At 39.9% G+C, this 19,689-nt stretch overlaps 1 protein-coding gene across 3 annotated transcripts in view; it reads left to right on the top strand.

Annotated features, from left to right (window-relative positions):
- fhod3b (formin homology 2 domain containing 3b) overlaps positions 1-19,689 on the top strand; it is a 112,556-nt gene that overhangs the window by 75,724 nt on the left and 17,143 nt on the right. For all 3 annotated transcript variants that reach the window (XM_042422810.1, XM_042422808.1, XM_042422809.1), the window contains exons 6-8: positions 16,129-16,223; positions 17,321-17,432; positions 18,485-18,579. In XM_042422810.1, coding sequence (XP_042278744.1) covers positions 16,143-16,223; positions 17,321-17,432; positions 18,485-18,579 — 288 coding nt within the window. In that variant the 5' untranslated portion in view covers positions 16,129-16,142. The remainder of the gene's footprint in view (positions 1-16,128; positions 16,224-17,320; positions 17,433-18,484; positions 18,580-19,689) is intronic.

The following is a 19,689-nucleotide window of genomic DNA, read 5'->3' on the forward strand; positions in this document are numbered from 1 at the left end:
CTTATTGTCCTTTTTCCCCCTTCATTTCCCCAAGAGTTCTGATAAAACATCTGTGTCAGTGTGTTTCTGTGGGACTGTCGTTATTCTTTCATGTGTTAATTTATCGCTTAATCTTTGCAGACTCTACAGTTTCTCCTTGTGTGTTTCTACATCACTATGAGAAACTAAACCAAACTACCACTCTCCCAAAAGCCCCTTTAACCTGTTTCAACTCCTGACCTAATTTCTCCTGACCAGCTGAGGAAATGTGGAGTGCAGTAGATCACCCTCCCTTGTGAGCCATGTGTTGGAGAACACAAGTAGAGCATGTGCTGGAGCACAGATGCACAGGTCAGAAATGTATATAGATCTGGCTGTTTTACTGTTGATGACTTCCAAGAGGAGCTATGTCATAAGGATTCCCAGGAGAGAAGTAAATTAGATGCCTGAAATTTTCACACGTGCACACAGAGAGAGGGAGAGAGACAGAGAATGCACTAAGCACAACAGCAGTAATTGTTTTGGTATCAAACATTGATCACTTCTCTTGTGGTCTTTTTTGCTGTAATGTCTTTCAAGTCGAGGCCAGTAAAAAAAAAAAAGAAGAAGAAGTCGGAATGCAGTCTTGAACCCATCTGTCTGGAGTGCATTAAAAACCTCCCGACAAAACAATTTTGCTCTCTTTCATGAATAAAAATCAATCTTATGGGTCTTTTGTAGATAAAAAAGGCACAGTCGCACATGCGCCCCAGTCTGCATGCATTTTACAAGAACAGGTTCCCAGCCTTAGCTCTTTGGAACATTGCCGTCATTGTAAATGGTGGTTCCTGCCACTCTCTCGGCAATCTACACCATCTCACTTTTTTTCCCTTCTTCTCATTTTTTCATTCCGCCTTCCCAAAGCCCTGGAGGTGTCTGTGGCCAGTTAGTGCTCCCCCAGTGTTGTGGGTATTTTCTGGGTCTGCCTGACTCGGGTCTGGTCCCTCTCTGGGCCCCTCACACCTGGCTCGGAGGGCTTCCAGACCTGGGCTTAGCTTGTTGGAGGCCTGCGTTTCTGACCCAGGGGAGACCTTGTATGCCTTTATCACCCCATCAGGAGAATGGGTGTGAGGTCACTTTTTCAGAGGTGCCTATGCAATCTGGTCCTCCTGTAAACTGTACATGCAGTCCTAATGCCACAAACACTAAAATGCCACAAGGGTTCATTAGGGTTATTCATTCTTAATTTAGAAAAATGCATTTGCATGTTCATTTAAAAAAAAATAGATGAACACAGAAGTTATGTTTCATTCAATACAGAACATCTATGCACATTTAGAAACTTTCTACAATAGTTCTTGAAACTATCAATCTTTGATGAAATGAAAAGCTGAGTGAATGTTGCATAGTGCCTGTTTTGTAGTTAAGAATGTTGTTTGTCTAACTGTAAGGTCTCATGGGGTTGTAAAATGTTTTTTTTCTTTTGACATTTTTATTTATTACCAATTATATATGAATTATTGTTAGTGCTACATTTTAAGCTACTCCCGGGCTCTTTGGTCCTTAATTAACAACTCTGTGCTCACCTCACAGTTATAGAAAAGTTACTTTTTTCTGCCTCTTTTAACATCCAGGTAGTAGGCAAAATACTGTAACTGGATCTTTTTAAAATAAAATATAATCTAATTATAAGAATGGATTAAATGTAGTGTGACAGGGGGTCGCTCATAGTGTGAAATCCACTCCGAATTATCACCAGACTCTGCAGTTTTCCTCAGGTCTATGGAGTATCTTATCTTTCTGCTCATTGTTTAGATTTTACGTCCCATAGGTCCACTGTTTGTTCACTCTCGCTGCTCTCATCTGTTTCATTTCCAGCAGCAACAGGCAGCTGTTTCATAGATAAAGCTCTGATAAACCCATAGCACACTACATACCCAGTATCAAACAACAGACAGACAAAATTACCGACTACCCGGGGATGAGACTGAAACATCTTGCAGCGAGTTGTTGGTAGAGTTGGTAGAGACCAAACCAGAGCTGGAATGGGACTGGATAATAGATTTACATTTTTCAAGTTGCCAGAAATATGACTCCATATGAATGCTAATGTTGCTCTATGTCTCCTGGATGTGTGAATAGGCAAAGGTTTGCTAACATGTTCACCAGAACAACTTTATAAGGTGGTGATGTGTTAATATTGTGTTTACAGCTTATTGCACTGCCCCCAAGTGGCCAAGAAAATAAATGAATGCAGGTTTGATATCACTCATACTGCACGTATATGTAGCTACCTAATCGGCAATACTTGTTGCACATGTGAGCCAAGGTCTAATAATTACAATTCTTAAAACTGAGTCATCAAGCCCATATTAGAAATTCTACAGTGTAGAGATACAAAGAGACTAGACAGCCATCCAGATTGCTGTTCACAGAACACTACATTCAACAGCCTTAAAATGAAACCAGCTTGTGCAAAAGGTCAAAGAAGTTTCAAACAAGTTCAAACAATTGCGTTGTAGTAAGAAAAATAGCCCTAGAGTAGCCAGGTCAGGTCAATTTTTTTATATAGCGTCAAATCACAACAGAAGTTATCTCAGGGCACTTTTCACATAGAGCAGGTCTAGACTGTACTCTTTAATTTAGAGAGACCCAACATTCCCCCATGTGCAAGCACTTGGCGACAGCAGCAAGGAAAAACTCCCCTTAACAGAAAGAAACCTCAAGCAGAACCAGGCTCTAGGTGAGCAGCTATCTACCTTGACCAGTTGGGTTGAGACAGAAAGAGGGAGGGGGAGAGGGGAGAGAGAGACTCAGAGAAGCACAGCAACAACAATAATAACAATAACAATAATCATAATAGAAATATGACTAATATTAATAGCGGTTGCAGTGGGCAAAAATAACTAATAATAATAGCAGCAGTGGTGGGCGTCATTTGGACAGCAGTCAGCCCGTAGCCGGAGGTCTCCTGCGAGACAAGAAAGCACAAAAGAAGATGGGAAGATGCCAAGTTAGTAACATGCATTAATGGTACATGAATGCATACAGATGGAGAGGAGGAGGAGGAGAGAGGAGCCCGGTGCATCATGGGAAGTCCCCCGGCAGTCTAAGCCTAAAGCAGTATAAGTAGGGGCTGGTCCGAGGTTCCACAGGAGAGGAGCCTGATAGTTGAAGGCTCTGCCTCCCATTCTACTTTTGCAGATTCTGGGAACCACAAGTAAGCCTGCATTCTGGGAGCGCAGTATTTCTAGTGGGATAATAGGGTACTATGAGCTCTTTAAGATATCATGGTGCCTAACCATTAAGGGCTTTGTAGGTGAGGAGAAGGATTTTAAATTCTATTCTGGATTTTACAGGGAAGTGCAGAGAAGCTAAAATGGGAGAAATATGATTTCTTTTTCTCGTTTGTGTCAGTACACGTGCAGTTGCATTCTGGACCAGCTGGAGAGTCTTTAGAGACTTGCTGGGGCAGCATTATAACTTTTTTCTGCATATTTTTGAGACAGGGTGTGCCTGATTTTTGTAATGTTAGGTAGGTGAAAAAAGGTAGTCCTTGACATTTGTTTTATGTGGGAGTTAAAAGACATATCCTGATCAAAGATAACTCCCAGATTCCCTATGATGGTGCTGGAGGCCAGAGTAATGCCACCCAGAGTAGCTTTATCATTAAATAATGTGTTTCTAAGGGCCAAGCACAATGAGGCTGAATTCACACCAAATCATGGGTTGCAGTGAAAAGCCAGTCCTCCCATTCATTTGAATGGGGGTATTGCGTTTAGGCTGCAAGGGTCGGGGTGGCAGGGGTGCCACAGGCCGCTGCAGCTAGAAAGTTGAACCAGAATCAACTTTTGGAGAATGCAACCCGATGTTATGCTGTGGTGACCAATCACAGCCAACAATCAGACTGATCAGAGCTATACAACCCTGCCATGAGGGAGGACAAATATGTTACTAGGAGGAGGGGAGGACATTTCTCTTCATTTGATAACGTTAAAAGTAAAGTTAGGCTTTGCTTACAGCTTCCTGACACATTTTTAAAAAGATGTGAAAGAAAGGGTCTTCACCAACCTGGTGAAGATACCTCCGCACAACCCTGTGGAGGTGTGAAATACGGCCTAACTTCAATTTTGTCTGAGTTTAGTAGCAGAAAATTGCAGGTCATCCAGGTCTTTATGTCCTTAAGGCATGCTTGGAGTTTAGTTAACTTATTGGTTTCATCTGGCTTCATTGATAAATATAATTGGATATCATCTGCATAACAATGAACATTTATGGAGTGTTCCTAAGTGTTCCTGATTCATCGTTAACATGTACAAACTAAAATCAATCTGATAAATAGGACTTAAACCAGCTTAATACAATTCCTTTGATGCCAATTAAATGTTGCATTTAAACTTCCTTAAGCAGCCTAGTTGGGATGGGGTCTAAGGGAGAGGTTGAGAGGTTTGTTCAGACAAAGAAATCATTAAATTTAGTTCAGGAAGATCAATTGGAGAAAACAGTCTAAATATATATCAGGTTTTACAGCTGTTTCTAAGGTTCCTGTGTTTGGGCATAAATCGGTGCCTGTTGAGGGTTGGAGGTGATGAATTTTGTCTCTAATTGTTAGAATTTTATCATTAAAGAAGCTCATGAAGTCATTACTACTGAGAGCTATAGGAATACATTGATCAATAGAGTTATGACTCTTTGTCAGCCTGGCCAAAGTGCTGAAAAGGAACCTAGGGCTGTTTTTATTCTCCTCTATTAATGAATAATAGGTGGCTCTGGCATTACAGAGAGCCTTCCTGTATGTTTTAAGACTATCTTACCAGACTAAGTAACATTTTTCCAGTTTAGTGGAACACCATATCCTTTCAAATTTTCATGATGTTTACTTTGAATTTCAGGTGGTTGGGTGTCATTTGCAGTGAGCACTACCGCTCTATCAACAAGATGGTCAATTTGAAAGGGACTAAACTTAGCATAAGAGTCCTCTGTTGTATTGAGACATGGCATTGAATTAAATGCTGATGGAATTGCTTCCTTAAATTTAGCTACAGCACTATCAGATAGACATCTGGTGAAGACATTTTTGTCTAACGGCATGTAGTCCAGTAATAGGAATTCAAAAGTTACTAATAAATGGTCTGATAAAATAAGATTTTGTGGAAAGAGTATTAAATGTTCAGTTTCGATGCCATATGTCAGAGCAATGTTGAGGGTATGGTTAAGACAGTGAGTGGATTTATTTACGCTAGGTGAGAATCCAGTTGAGTCGAAGTGCTGATGCTATCGTCAACATCCACATGAATATTTAAATTACCTACTATAATTACTTTATCTGTACTAAGGACTAAACTTCATAAAAACTCTGAGAATTCAGATAAAAATTCAGAGTACGGACCAGGAGGACGGTGCACCATAACAAATAGAATTGGCTGTTAAGTTTTCCAAGTTGGGTGTGAAAGACTAAGAACAAGATTTTCGGATGAGTTTTAATTAAAGTTGTCTCTAGGTTGTCATGCTTTTGGTCTAACAAACTCAGCCATATTTCTAAATATGAGAGCTGAACCTTCAAAAGTGGGATGTACGCCGTCTCTCCTAATCAGACCAGATCTTCCCCAGAAAGTCCACCAATTATCTATAAAACCCATGTCATTTGCTTGACACCACCTCGACAGCCAGCGGTTGAATGAGGACATGGCTATAGTACCAATTATCATAAGCAAAACTAGTACAAATAATCATACAAACAACAAGGTTTTTCCTGGATCAAGGTTCCATTTCTAGTATTTACAAAAAGAGCGCTAACACATGTAACAACTGTGTTTAAGTGGTAACTGTAAAAATGGGAGCGGCAGACAGAGGGCAGATTAAAAACAAACCAATTACAGTCAACTTGAAGCAATTATTCCGGGCTTTGAAATGTTCACTGTTGACATTCCTCACCATAAGCTATGTTTTTAGCTACACTTTCTCTGTTTTGCACCTCTTGAAGGCCTTGCCATTTCTGTCTGCACACTATTGTTTACAAAACACTCACCATCTCTAAGCCTCGGTGGAATAAAATTGGAAGTGAAGCTTAAGTTTTTGATCTATAGGAATTTCGAGAAACAATCTTTTTTACACCTTTCAAATAAGTCTTGGATACATTTTTGGAAAACACATTCTTAAACATTCCATAAATTACTTTCATACCCAGAAGGCCATATCTCATTTCATGCTGTATTATATTGTATATACACAGGCTTACATGCTATAACTTATACTCATGAATTTAAAGCTTCCACAGAAATGGGAGTCATGTTGTGAACCGTCCAAAAGTATTACTGTATGAAATAAGTCATGCCCATATTTCACTTGGTGCTTTTATCTCATCTTTTCTTCCTCTCTCTTTCTATCTGTGTATCTCCCTCTCTCTCTTTCTCCTGCTACCATTTTGAGGTCTCCTGTTTTTAATGACACGGTCGTTACAATGCCACAAGTTAAAGCACCTTGACTTCCTGGTTTCCAGAGGGAGCTGCTCAGAGAACCTCAGTGAGAAAGGGAGATGTGCTCTAGTCAAGTGTTTCATTGCCTCTTAAACTGTCTGGGACCTGGAACAGCGCTCAGTCCAGCTTTTTTAGTGTCACACAGCAGTAACTTTAGTGGGCAGCAGTCTTTCTCACAAAGCTACAAATGCACCTGAAACACAAGACCCTTTTGTTAAAATAATGGTTGGACTTTATAGTGTTTCTCAGTGTAGTGGCATAAAATGTTGTACTAAATGTGGCCGGTCAGCAAAGCAGAATATCCAGTGACACATCAGTGAAGTGGTTTTCAACTGTGTGCCAAAAGTGTGTGATCCAAGAGGCTCTTCACTGTAAACAAACAAAGCAGCTGCTAATTTCACTTATTCACTTCTCCTTTTTCAGCAGGCGGTTTAATTGGTAAAACCAACTGCTGTAGTGCTTGGTTGGATTGATAACCTGCAAACTGTTAGACCTTCATGACACCAATATAGGAATAATTAAAGTTCATATCTTTTGACAAACTAGGTAAGTATTGTTGGAAGCATTGAATCATTTGTTCACGTAAAAAAGTGAGTTGGATGCTGGACTAACTTTAGATGTGTTATTGTGTTGAGATAATAATGCACTCGTAGAAATGAATCCCTTCTAGCTAATGTTACTACTACTCAGATTTCTAAAACTAGGTCAAGAAGGAACTTTCAATCTCAACTTTAGTGTCAACATGGACAAGACTAAAAGTTTTCAGAAGGAAATGGAAATTTTAGCATCTACAATTCTGTGACAACTAGACAAACTCCATCTGCTGAGGAAAATTGTGTGATACGATTCAAAGCTCAAGAACAGCTGCCAAATGGATGTTGTCATAATTTGTGGCATTCATCAATTTTCTTTGTCATACGTGTCATGAATAGATCATCTCTGGCTTTCTTCACAGGGGAGAAACACTTGTTTGATTTACAATCACAATGTCCTAATCTGAATTAATTTGGAGTGTATAAAATGTATAATGTATAAGTAAAACAAACTTAAAATTTATTTTCTGTTTATATTTTCATCATCATGGCTGCCAATTAATTTGAAAGGTTTTTTTAGATTTTATGATTTTATGGCCATATTTTGGCACAGCAACTTCTACATTTCAGTATTTGCTAGGAAACTTCTCACTCCCAACAGCTGCCTCGTTGTCTTTCTGCAGGTCTCTGTCCAATATCATCTTGTGTTGCAGCTGACAATGTAACATTACCTGCAGATTATAATATTCTCTCTAATATCTCTGGGACTACTTTGCTTTAGAAAGATGTTTTTTTAGCATCTTACTTCACATCAAAGTGTTCCCTCTTTACATTTGTCACAGCGCAGAGCTGCTTCGATGACGTGTTAGCTGAATTCATATTTTCTCATTCTTTCAGGTCTCCATGTGTTTGTCTTCTGATTTCTGAAAGTAGGAATTGAAGCTGTGCAGTGTTTTCACACTTTGGGAATTTTTTGTGAATGAAACTCACCCACAAACGGAGCGGAACAAGGAGCCTTATATGGCAATTTTAGGGGCGTCAATTATACCAATGATCAAGTCTCACGAACGCGCACCTCCTCGTGAACAGGTGACATTCATCAGGCTGAAATGAGTTCAGGCAGTTAAGAGAGTTTGTTGAATCCCACGTAGGATTCTCTTATTTTCCTCTTGCTTTGTGCAAGAACAAATATGAGAGGAAAATAAGAAAACATACGAGCCGGAGGCCCAATGTTTTATGTGTAATCCCCTGACCTGAGTTTTTTGTATATTTAACTAACTGAATTCTGACCTCTCTGGTTTGACCATTTTGCTGAGCATTAAGTGAAAGCCCAGGCACGGTTGGGTTAACAGTGCTGTTGGAAGCTCTTGTTGGAAACAGTGTGTATTATGTTGTCTGGCTGTGTTATAGGTCGCCTGTTCAAGAGGGGGGAGACCTTTACTATGGCCCATCGTCTGGATAAACATTTCCATTCTGTCTACGCTGGGCTGAGCAGCTTTGTGCAAAACTGCTTATTATAGGTGCAATGTTTTCCTTGTTTTTCTGATCAGGCAAGAATGATGCACAGGAAAAGATGAGGAAAGTCTCTGGTAATTCCTCAAGGATAAAGGAAATGTGAGAGAGAGAAAACAAAGGAACTGCTGACACACATATGTGGACAAGCTCTGTGTTTGGAGTGAAAAGAAGATATCTAGGAATGCCCTTGTCGTACCAATAGAAAGTTGAACTCCTGATCTGTAATGAGATCCCATGGGGACATATGTATTTTTTTCACCCCATCTCCTGCAACTCACTGCTCCTGATGGCCTTTTGTGCAAAGCTCTTCAATATGCAAAACACTCACTCTCTCTTACGCATTTGTTTGCATTTATCTTTTACAGGTGCAGGTTTTGATCCAAGGGCCACTGACAGTTTTTTGTCTTAGTTTTAGTTTTCATTTTATGATATAAATAATAATATTCCCTAACCCTAACCTGGTCCACCCCATCTCCCCGAAAAAGAAAAACATGAATATAAAGAATCTCATTTGGAAAAAAAGGTATCGTCATTGCTCATCAGGTTTTTTCCTGCTAAAAAAAAGCCGATAATATTTTCATACATAATTCAGCCTCCTGTACCTGTCTGAGACTTTTGGATAACAGGAATGACTTCATTTAGTCAGAGGAAATTTAGGAAATGAGCGCGACACATGGTTTCAGCCCACAACTTCTCAACTCCACTGGCAACATTTTGTCTTTGCCTCCAGCGTGGCCTCTTTCTATTTAATTAAATCACCAGCTTACATACAGGCTGCAATGAAACATACACTATACTCCACTGAAAAAATAAAACAGCCTGAAATTTTTGAAATTTTAAAAATCCTTTACCTACTGTACAGGTCAAGTTTTAATGAGGCAAAAAAACTTTTGACCAAGCAACCTTTAACTGAATGGAAAACATAACCTGTTGTCTTGTTTTTGGTTAAGCGTACAGCCATGTTCCTGCCGGATACATTCCACCCTGTCCTCCCCCTCTGTCAGACCCCCACAGACCCCTTCAGATCCCCCTCACATGAGCAGACAGCTTGCATCTGAACCCAATTCAACCCCACCTGCCTGACCTATATTCTTCCTCCCCCCTTTTTTCTTCTCCCTTCATCTGTAGAAGTTTTCAGCCTTCGCAAACTCACTGGCAGTGGAGTTACAACCCTGTGATGGAGCCTTTTATACTGTAACAGAATTCACTATACAAGCTAATTATATTATAAGAACTGTTTGATTTGGTTCATTTCTCTAGCTCTTATTTTATCATCTCTGACCTTGCAGACTAAGATACATAAACTATAATTTGGAAAAAAAATAAATCTTTTACAGAAATGTAGCACACAGGCATAGACTCAAATGCTCTGCATTCAAGTGGGTTTTACGGCTGATTCCTGTGAGCTGACTGTTTTTTGGGACTGCATTCAGCATATGGCTGGCCAGAACCAGAGCGAATCACACCACTATTCTCTCAAGAGCAGTAAGAATTTACAGCAGCTCATCTTTCAGTTCACTTTACAAGTGGGTGGATGTCATGCGGTAGCTTTTCTCCAAAGTCTTCCCCGCTTGGATGAGATGTGGAAAAGCTCATCAGCTGGGCTTTCTCCACTTTTTCATTGTCCTGAAATGATTTTCTAAAATTTCTGTAGTAGCCCTCTAAGCGATTAGCTTTATACTTCTTTGAATACAGAGGAAGTAGAGATGTATAGAAAGTAGTACATATTTTAGCATTTGAATTTTTCTTACAGTGCTGTAGTCTACTCAACTCAACTCATTGTGGCCTGCTTAGCACTGCAGTAGTTCACCAGGTCTGCAGTGCCTGTAGAATTAGCTCAGCCAAATAATGGCGAGCCTCCCCTGCTTTACTTCATGCTATTGTTCCATTAGGTTTGTTTGTTTGTCTTTAGGGAATTTGTTTGGGCTTAGGCCCACGGTAAATTGTGTCAAATGCTGGCAGACATGTATTCAGGTCTGAAATCGAAGCATCCCCCTGTTGTTTTACTGTATGTGACTTAATGTAAGTCTGGCAGTCGGCTTGGTGACTGAAATAGGTTTGGCAGACACTGTTTGTCTGGCTCTAATGGCCTGGGTGATTAGCTGAACAACAAATGGAACGTAACCCATGAACATGTCTTATCCAGTTCATATACAGTAAGAGCTGTTTAATTGGCCTGAGTAATAAACTTGTCTTTTTATGGTAGACAGACTCTCAATCTGAATCTAGCTTGAAGCATGGATGCAGTAATGATAAATGCCAGTAACAGAAGGAATTTTCAGCTTTTAACATGATCAAAGTGCCATTAAACACAGTTTCACTACTTTTTTTCAAGACACTAGATTGTGCAGAAAAAAAACCCAACACAAGGAATGTTTTTTTTTTTATGAAAAACTGCTGTAATCAATATTTTTGTATTAACAATTCATTAAATCACTGTGTGTACTGTGAAAGGAGTTGCTCTTTGTGATGAAGCCACAGAGAAGAAAAAACTCTGCGGTTCCCCCCAGTTTACGGAGCGTTTTAGTGTCTTTCAGCTTATTTTGGTTTTATGGCTTGAGACTTTACTGTTTAACTTCACTGTCACGGCTCTCATCAACCCTGTTTTCAGCTGTTTTCAGAGAAAAAAAATTGATAAACCCACTTTGCATACTGCACTATGCAAAGTTTTTGACTAGCAGGTGAACATAATGGAGCATTTACCAGCCAAAGACTCAGATATTTCCCTTAAGAGTTGCTGGAGGCCAAAGAAGAGCTAAAGAAGAGTGAATATGGACTTACTTTCATTGAAACACAACTCTAAATGACTACTAATGTTGCGCCATGTCTGCTGTATAAATAGGTACTTGTTTGCTAGCATGTTGGCCATAACACTTTATGAAGTGATAATACTGTGTATCCATTTGTGTTTACAACTTGTTTCACTGCCTCCAGGTGGCCACAACATTCATTAATCATCAAATACTGCTCTAAATATTTACTTTTACAGAGTGGGCAGAACCTACAGTATATTAAACATTATGTAATATTAAAAATGTTTGTCTTACGCCGGTTGAAGCAAGGTTATTTACAGTCCCCCTCCACTCAAAAATATGTTTTTCTTCTTGTTCCTTCAGTTGGATGTTTGAGCTTCACTGTGCAGAATAATGTATGTGCAGTTTGACACTAGAAGGCTGTTTTCACATTCATCTTCAGAAAGTGGAAAGTTTCTCCGAGCTCACTTAAAATCAGACTTTAAGGGGTGGACCTATGAGCATGATTTGTGAGATCACAACTAGTTTGGAGCCAATCGTGGTCCAATATTCAACATACACAAGTGTGATGTGGAAACTTGAAGCCTCCAGTGCACAAACACTGAGAATTGACTTTTTAGTGAAGTAGGAGACATCTTGTGTCCAGCAGGAAAACTTTAGAAATTACCAATATATACACATTCAGAGATTCTTGAATTCTTGAGTTTGATGTAAGATGCCTTAATGTACCTGATCACTCATTATCAATATTAACTATAAAGAGGACGTGAGAAGCAATAAATTCACAGGTCAATTTTGAGTGATTATCCATGTCACTTCCTGTATGTTCCCAGAATCCAGTGAGGGCAGTAAAATCCACATTTTGAAATTTAAATAATAATAACAGTGATTTTAGTGACATAATAGAACAAGAATCTACGTAAAACGTCTTTGCCAGACCTCGCAGTAAAGCACGTCCGGCTCACGTGGATACAGGGGGAGACCTGTGAGTGCAGCTCCCAGCTAATGCAGAGCATAACAAGATAAGAGGCTCTAAGTTGCCCTGTAAGGGTTGGAGATTTGGCCTCTCTCCCAAAGTCATGGTAAAATAAATGTTGCATGATGACTGACAGTTTGGCTGACCCAGTTTTGATGAATTCCAAAATGTGGTGGACGGGGTTTGTAGAGGGGAAGCTGTTGAGTCAATTTCTTGCATCTTCACAGATAAGGTTGTCTTTATGTTTTTTACAACAACATATGAGTCAGCTGGCTCGTGTTGGTGCTGCCACCCAGACCTCAGACTGCTTCTCACCTCAACAGTGGTCAGGGAGCAGCCCTTCCTGCACATTCCTGGGGCTGTGGAAGATAATTGCTGTGGTTTATGAGAGGGAGAGGCCCTTAAGAAACACTTCCACTCAGTTGCATGAGTTTTCTCTTAGAGTTTCTGGTTCAGACACAGGAATTGGGTCTGTCTCTTCCAGTCAGTAGGTTCTCTTCTGCATCTTGATACCATTCAAATCTTGTATTTACTCTCAAGGCAATGTATGTTAAGTATTGAAAGAAATTGAGTGTGAGAGTGCTGCACAGCTGCCAGACTCCTCATTGAACACTTCCAAGTTTCTTTTAAGCTAAATCTTTCTTCCTCAGCTATCCTTTCCCATAATGGCTTACATTTAAATTCTAATCACTGTGCTTTGAAGGCAGCTCATTGTCTGCCAACATCTCATTACGTGACATACATGCAAAAGGACTGAGCAATGTTATTGTTGTACTTTGTGTGAGGTATTTTAGAGCTGCTCATGATTACTTGAATGGAGGCCCACATTTTTGGCCCCAGATCAGCGCTTGAAGTGGAGGGTGTCCTGTACAGACTCAGCACTCACATGCTCTTCTTATTAACCCTCTTCCAAAGTTATTGATGACTGTCTGTTGTAGAGTTTAAAAACAAATCCCCGGTTCTAGAGCCACAGTCTCAGCTATTTGCCGTTATCCACAAAGGTACAAGGGGCGGGGGTTGGGGGGGGGGGGTCGTACACTACGTTATTATGATATGATCACACATTTTAAAGCCTGAATTGCAACCCACAGGTAACTTTTCATTTTCCAGAGCTCTTTCATGACTAATTTAATCACAAGTGTGTGGAAATAAGTTCCATTCGCAGTTCAGAAAAGTGATTGCTTTGAGAGTAATTAGATGTTTCCTTTAAACTGTTTCTGACCAGACTGGTTGCAGTTTCCCATAATGGAAGGTAATTTTATTTTTTTGAAACAGTTACGGTATCGTTTTACCTAACTGTTCACAGGGTAACTGCAGTCCATGTGGTTTCTGGTACTTAAAGTTGAAATGTACATAAATGGCAGCTGGCACTGAATAATTCCATGAAGCAGCAGTTTTAATGAATCTGAGAGAAAAGGTAATGATTGTGTGGTTTCTGGCGTGTTTGCATACCGTATCTTTTCTGTATCTTAGCTGCTCACTAAAATTAAATTCACATATGATATAGACATTCATTCTGATTTTATTTCACTTGGCTGCATGCTCAAGTAAAAGAGAAAACCGTAACCTATCTGTAATATCTTTAAATAACGTCTTATGATAATATGTCAGAATGATCTAAAAGTCATTTCATTATGTGGTAGACTTTGGGAACAATCACTAATGTCTCATCTGTCAGCAGCTGAACATTCATGTTGTGTAATGACACATTTAAAAGCCTCATTAAGGCCACCTATCTTTTCTCACCCCTGTTTTCAATAGACATTCCTCAAAACCTCTGCACACCAGGGCAGATACTGTACACAGGTGCAGTCAAGAGATAAAAGTCTGCGCAGTGATGATACTGCAGGTCAGACATCGGCTACCAATTCAAAAAGAAGCATGTAGCTCATTACTCATCCGGCAAAAGTCACAGCTGTTTGTGTCCTGGTTAGAGATACCATTACTTTTCTCAGAATCCTGTATTAAGAATCACTATAACTCCTTATTTCAGCCACTTTTTAGATGCTAGGAATCTATAGGAATCCATTCTGGACTCAGTAGAGCAGCTGTATGTCATTTCATTACTGCTGTCACTCATCTGTCAGCGGTGGTCCCATACAAAGTGGGGGAGTTACGCGAGAGGGTGACACTCTAGTCTGCACTGACTGAGGGGGTTAATCATGTTTTCATAAACACACTCTGATGTGGTCTGCTTTGATACGCCATATTGTCCGTGCTGCTCACTGCTGTGACACCCGGCTCAGAGCTCGCAGCAGGAGAGGACTGTTAGGAATGCTCTGGCCTGACATGTTGTGAGTAATTAACCCTGATTGATAAAAGATGAACTGCCGCTGCTGCAGCGGGCCGTCAGCATGGGACGCACACACATGCACTCATGCATCTACCCACACACTCTCACGCACCATGCACACACAGCAGCTGCACCTGGGAATTTTGGCTTATCTACAGCGTATTCACGATTTTCATGCCCCTCTAGAGAAGAGGAGAGGAAAAATATATGACAGAAGCTGCAGCCTCTCATCATCAGATGTTATAAGGAGTTGTTTTAAACACAGCAAGAGGAGATTAGATGGGAGTCTTGAAAGGAATTCTCTGCAAGTCTGTTTAAGTATTTTATTTAGTTGTTGTCAGAGATGAAACTTTTGTCTATTGCTCTATTTTTTTCCAGGATTTTTAACATTACAAAGCACCTGGTGTTTCACCTTTTGCAGCCCATGAATCCTTCAGCTATTAATACATCTCTGAACTTGATCACTACGAACACATCACTTTGCTCATGTTTGTGAAAGGAATTTCATGACTAAACTCTCAGGTGTTTTAGCCCCCTAGTCAAATAGGCCTTCCAAAACTGTTCCACTCTCTTATGTTTTTTGCATGTTCATAGTTCTTCTTTTTTCACTGTCAGCTTATGTATCACATTTAGTCGCAGCGGGGTCAAGCTGAGCTCATCCTGTTCATGTGGTCTGCTGAATGCAGTAACTCCCTGTGTGTGGACGGCCACTGAGATGAAGCACTGACTGTAAAAAAAAAAAAAAAAAAAAAAGGCTACATATTTAAAGGGGCTTTTGTCTGTCCAGCAGTGTTTCTCTCCCTTCCCCCCAGCTCCTTCTTTAACAGAAGCTCTACACTTTTACTGCCCCCCACTGAGATCCCTTGGCTCTTATTTTGTTCTTATTTATGTATCCTGTTACAGATGGAAGTCATGTCAGCATCCAGTGAGGTAGTCTGCTCAAATATTTTCCCTCCAGTCATCTCCATTGACTTGAGGGATGACTGGACGGGTGCTGTTTTTCTTTTTTCTTTTTTCTTTTTTTTTGGTCTTTGCCTGAAATGTTTTCGAAAAGTTTATCTCCACAACAGCTCCAGTTTCTATGTAGTTTTTAATCATAATGGGGAGAGGACTCTCATTAACACCTTTCACAACAATACACATCTGTTTGTGTGTAGTTGTCTTGGCTACTATGTGTGCATTTGTACACAGCACAGGCAGAAGTTATATAATACATGTATATTATCCTCTTACACACAGTGTGGACTGAATTCTCCCAATGATTTGAAATGAATATTTCATATGTTATTAATTTTAAATTATCTTTTATTTTTATCATACCAGAGATACAGACTACACTCCCTCCAAAAACTCTATATCTTACCTTTCTGTCTGTACTACATCATTCTTCACACACATGTTTCACAATCTAAAGACAGAGAGACTCTGACATTCATGAACAATGTTCAAAACACACAAAAACATGCAGAGTTTACTGTTTTTCTAGTTATTTTGGGTGTTGAACAAGACAAATGTGATGGTCAGTTTTTATAGACATAAAGAATATAACAGAATTGGAACGATAGATGTTTAACCAAACCCTATCTCTGTCTGTCGATCTCTCTTTTTTTTTCTCTTTCTCCAGCTCTTGGACAGATAATGCTGTATGTGGATGGGATGAATGGCCTCATATCTCACAATGAAACAGTCCAGTGGCTTTACAGCCTGGTCGGGTCCAAGGTAAAGAATATGAACATTAATTTTCACAAAGCTCCTCCAGTACAGTAGATGTACTGTAAAAATCAACTCAGCAACACCATCTGTGCACTGACAAATCTGAAATAATCATATACTCTGAAATTTCATACCTCACTGCTTTGTCAATGTGAGCTCATGTCACTGTGGTGAACTCAGCCCTCTAGTGGGCAAATTGTTTCATGTGCAACAGGCTTGCAGCAGATGAGGGAACTGCATAGCTTCTCTTGCCTCTCCCCAGTGTCAGTCTGTTTTGTTTTTTGTTCCTACTAATTAATTTTCTGCCTTCCTGTGTACATTTTGATATAATGTTTGGCATCATCTTTGTTTTTTTTAATCAAAACCTCGTCTTTCCAATCATTTTATGTGGCAAATCTCCATCGTTAACAGTCATTTCGACAATGATGATTTGGGTGTTGCTTGTCTAGTCAGTTTGCTGATGTGGCGGCTGCTCAGAGGCATTAAATTACTTCTCATGGTTTTATTGCCTCTGACATGATGCTGATTTTCACTCTTAGGCAAATTAACATTGACACCTCTGGTTTGTATCAGGCCTGTTACTCTCCTACTCATAGTATTTCTCTCGTCTTTTCACATTTTAGTAAATTTGGGAGTGTATATATCTGTTAGAAGGCTGCTTTAGTTATCTCGCAGTACTTCTCTCTGTTCCCTGGTCATCATTGCTATGTTTTTATTTTATTCTGATTTAAGCCTTTTTTTTTTTTAACTTTTGTGCTGTTGTCACGCTTACAATATGGAAATGCTATGTTGTACAGTGCGTTCCCATGAGCTGTAAAAGGTCTATTTAGTATTGCCTCAACGTCACACATGGCTCTTATCAAACCACTCCAGATGGTTCAGACAGGAAAAGCTTTTATAAGACAATACGATACCACTTAGCATTTGAAATTTCTAAGGCAACACATATTCACACGTGCTGTGTCATGTAGGTCCATGAGTGTGAACAAATACACAAAAGTTTACAGTTGGAATCAAATGGATTGTGTGTTAAGTGCTTGGACTTAGAGGCTGAACTGTAGTTTCTGTATTAACTGTGTTTTTGTTTTGTTTTCTTTGTGTAGTTCCGTCTAGTGGTGAAGACAGCCCTAAAGCTTCTGCTGGTGTTTGTGGAGTACACAGAGTCTAACGCCACCCTGCTCATAAAGGCTGTGAATGTTGTGGATGCCAAAAGAGGTAAAAGCACACGCAGGCAAACCAGACAGTGAGCAGATAAACAAACTGGTATACCGAACACACTGGTTGTCATTTGTCTCACTGAAAACAATTCAGACGTCTAGATCCATATCTGCAGACAGAGACATCTGTCAACTTTTCAAGACTTTGAATTGATAATTTAATCAGGTGACACTTTTTGATGTTGATATTACATCCAAATGAGTTTTATTTGAATTGTGGGCCTCCCACTGATCAGAAATGATCCAGGATTTGTCTCTGCATCACATCATTAGACCGGTTTTAATCATCTGTTGTTCATCTTAAGAGGAGACTTGTTCAAACTCACCAGTTAACCCTGAGCAGTAAAATATTATAGAAAAAACATGTACATTTCCTCTTCAGGGTAGATTTTTCCATTCAATTCTACCCTTCTAGCCATCCATTTTGGTAGTGCTGTGGTGCTCTTCAGGTGACCGCAGATCACAGACAGTTTCCCATTACACGGTAGTCAGATCAGTTGCCCTGAGCAGCTCCCTGGCCATGCATGGAACGAGGCTTATTGAGAAAGACTGCAACTCTCGCCTGCACTGGGGTTCAGTTACCTGCCACTCTAAAAGCTCCACATTGTGCTGTGGCGTACAACAGGGGGTTGAGCATCAGCGTGCAGGGGTCGGGTATCCCTCTGTCTCAGCTCTGTCTTATCCCGTCACTTCTGCTGTTGCGTAAGAAGACTAAACCTGATCCCCGGTCTCCTGATGAAAAGGAGATGGACTTGACCCTTGTGGCTCAGACTCTGAGCAGCTTCTTTCTCGTTGGAGATCAAGTCGCCTCTGCTCTGTTTTTCCATTTCCACTTTGCTAAAGACTTTGCAATTCTTTTGATTCCTTGGTGTTGGTGGAGCTACAACAGTTTTTTTTACGCCGTAAGATGAGCACATGGACATTATTCAGTCTTTACTATTATCATTCAGTGTCTTTTTAAACCTTGAAGTAAAGGTAGCTGTGTCTAGCTGTTTCGTTTGAAGCTTGTCTTGTGATTTATAATGCGTTGTATGTGTTTTGCTGGTGCAGGCACAAAACTGTGGTCAAATGTCATGGAGATTTTGGATGAGAAGGATGGAGTGGATACAGAGCTGCTGGTGTATGCAATGACACTCATCAATAAGGTCAGTAAATCATTCCTTACATTACTACAGTATCAACAAGCAGTATACCAGTTATTTTCTAACATGATTTGCTCTATTAGCTCCCTCTTTTAGGCCTCTAGCTTCAAGACCCAATTTTCACATTAAAATTAGATCGACATCTGAATATCTGATCTGGATGAGGAGAAAAGTATGCCAATATAAGGTGTAAATGCTCACAGTACAGCAGTACTGTTTCCAAAATGTGATAAGGGGTCTCATTTCTAAAACAGTGCATAGGATCCATAATAAAAGTGCATGCACACAAAAGTGCGTCAAAAAATAATCAGATTTATAAAACCGTGTGTACGCATGAATGCACATATTTTTCCCTTTATAAATCACAGTCCACCTGGAAATATGCGCACCTGGATCAGCCTCATATCTATCCCTCTACACGCCCGCATTCAACCATAAATTGTCAATGCAAAAGTATTCGTGAATATTGATGTACATGTGTTTCTTTAGCCGCACCAATCAGTCTCTCTGTCTTGAGACGCCTGACCAATCAGTGTCAATGGTCAGTGTATGCACCCTTTCGCTCATCACTTGCGCTCGGCCAGCTGCAGAGGAAGGGCCGCAACAGCCGTAAACTGACTTTTACTGTTTTATTTCCACGTTTTTGGACTTCTTGAAGTTATGTAAGGTTGCGTAACACAAAACAACCATGTACAACTTCAATAAACATTCCTCTGGATCATAAAGTCAGACTTCTTTGGTTAAGTTATTACCACACCCTGCAGCAGGCCAGTTCCCAGCTAACCAATTTTAAGTAGTTTTAAGTAACACTCAATATCTACAATAAAATAAACACTGTATTCATTTATATTTACTCCAAAATCCAGCATACAAGTGTTTCTCTAATCTACACAGTCCATATATGAGTGCAGGTAGTGAAGATGTGCTGGGTTAGCTGACTGGAGAGGGCAGCATGTGTGTGGCAGCCATCGTTGTGTCTCCAGTGCACTCGTACTTGGTGATATTTACACAGTATTAGAAGATATTATTAAAAATCTGTCAGCGCTGTGATCTGCAATGATTTTTAAGTTACATTTGTTTAAGTTATTTGATGTCACCTTACTACAACTGACG

The sequence above is a fragment of the Thunnus maccoyii genome, chromosome 10 (genome assembly GCF_910596095.1).
Source record: "Thunnus maccoyii chromosome 10, fThuMac1.1, whole genome shotgun sequence".
Taxonomy (NCBI): Eukaryota; Metazoa; Chordata; class Actinopteri; order Scombriformes; family Scombridae; genus Thunnus; species Thunnus maccoyii.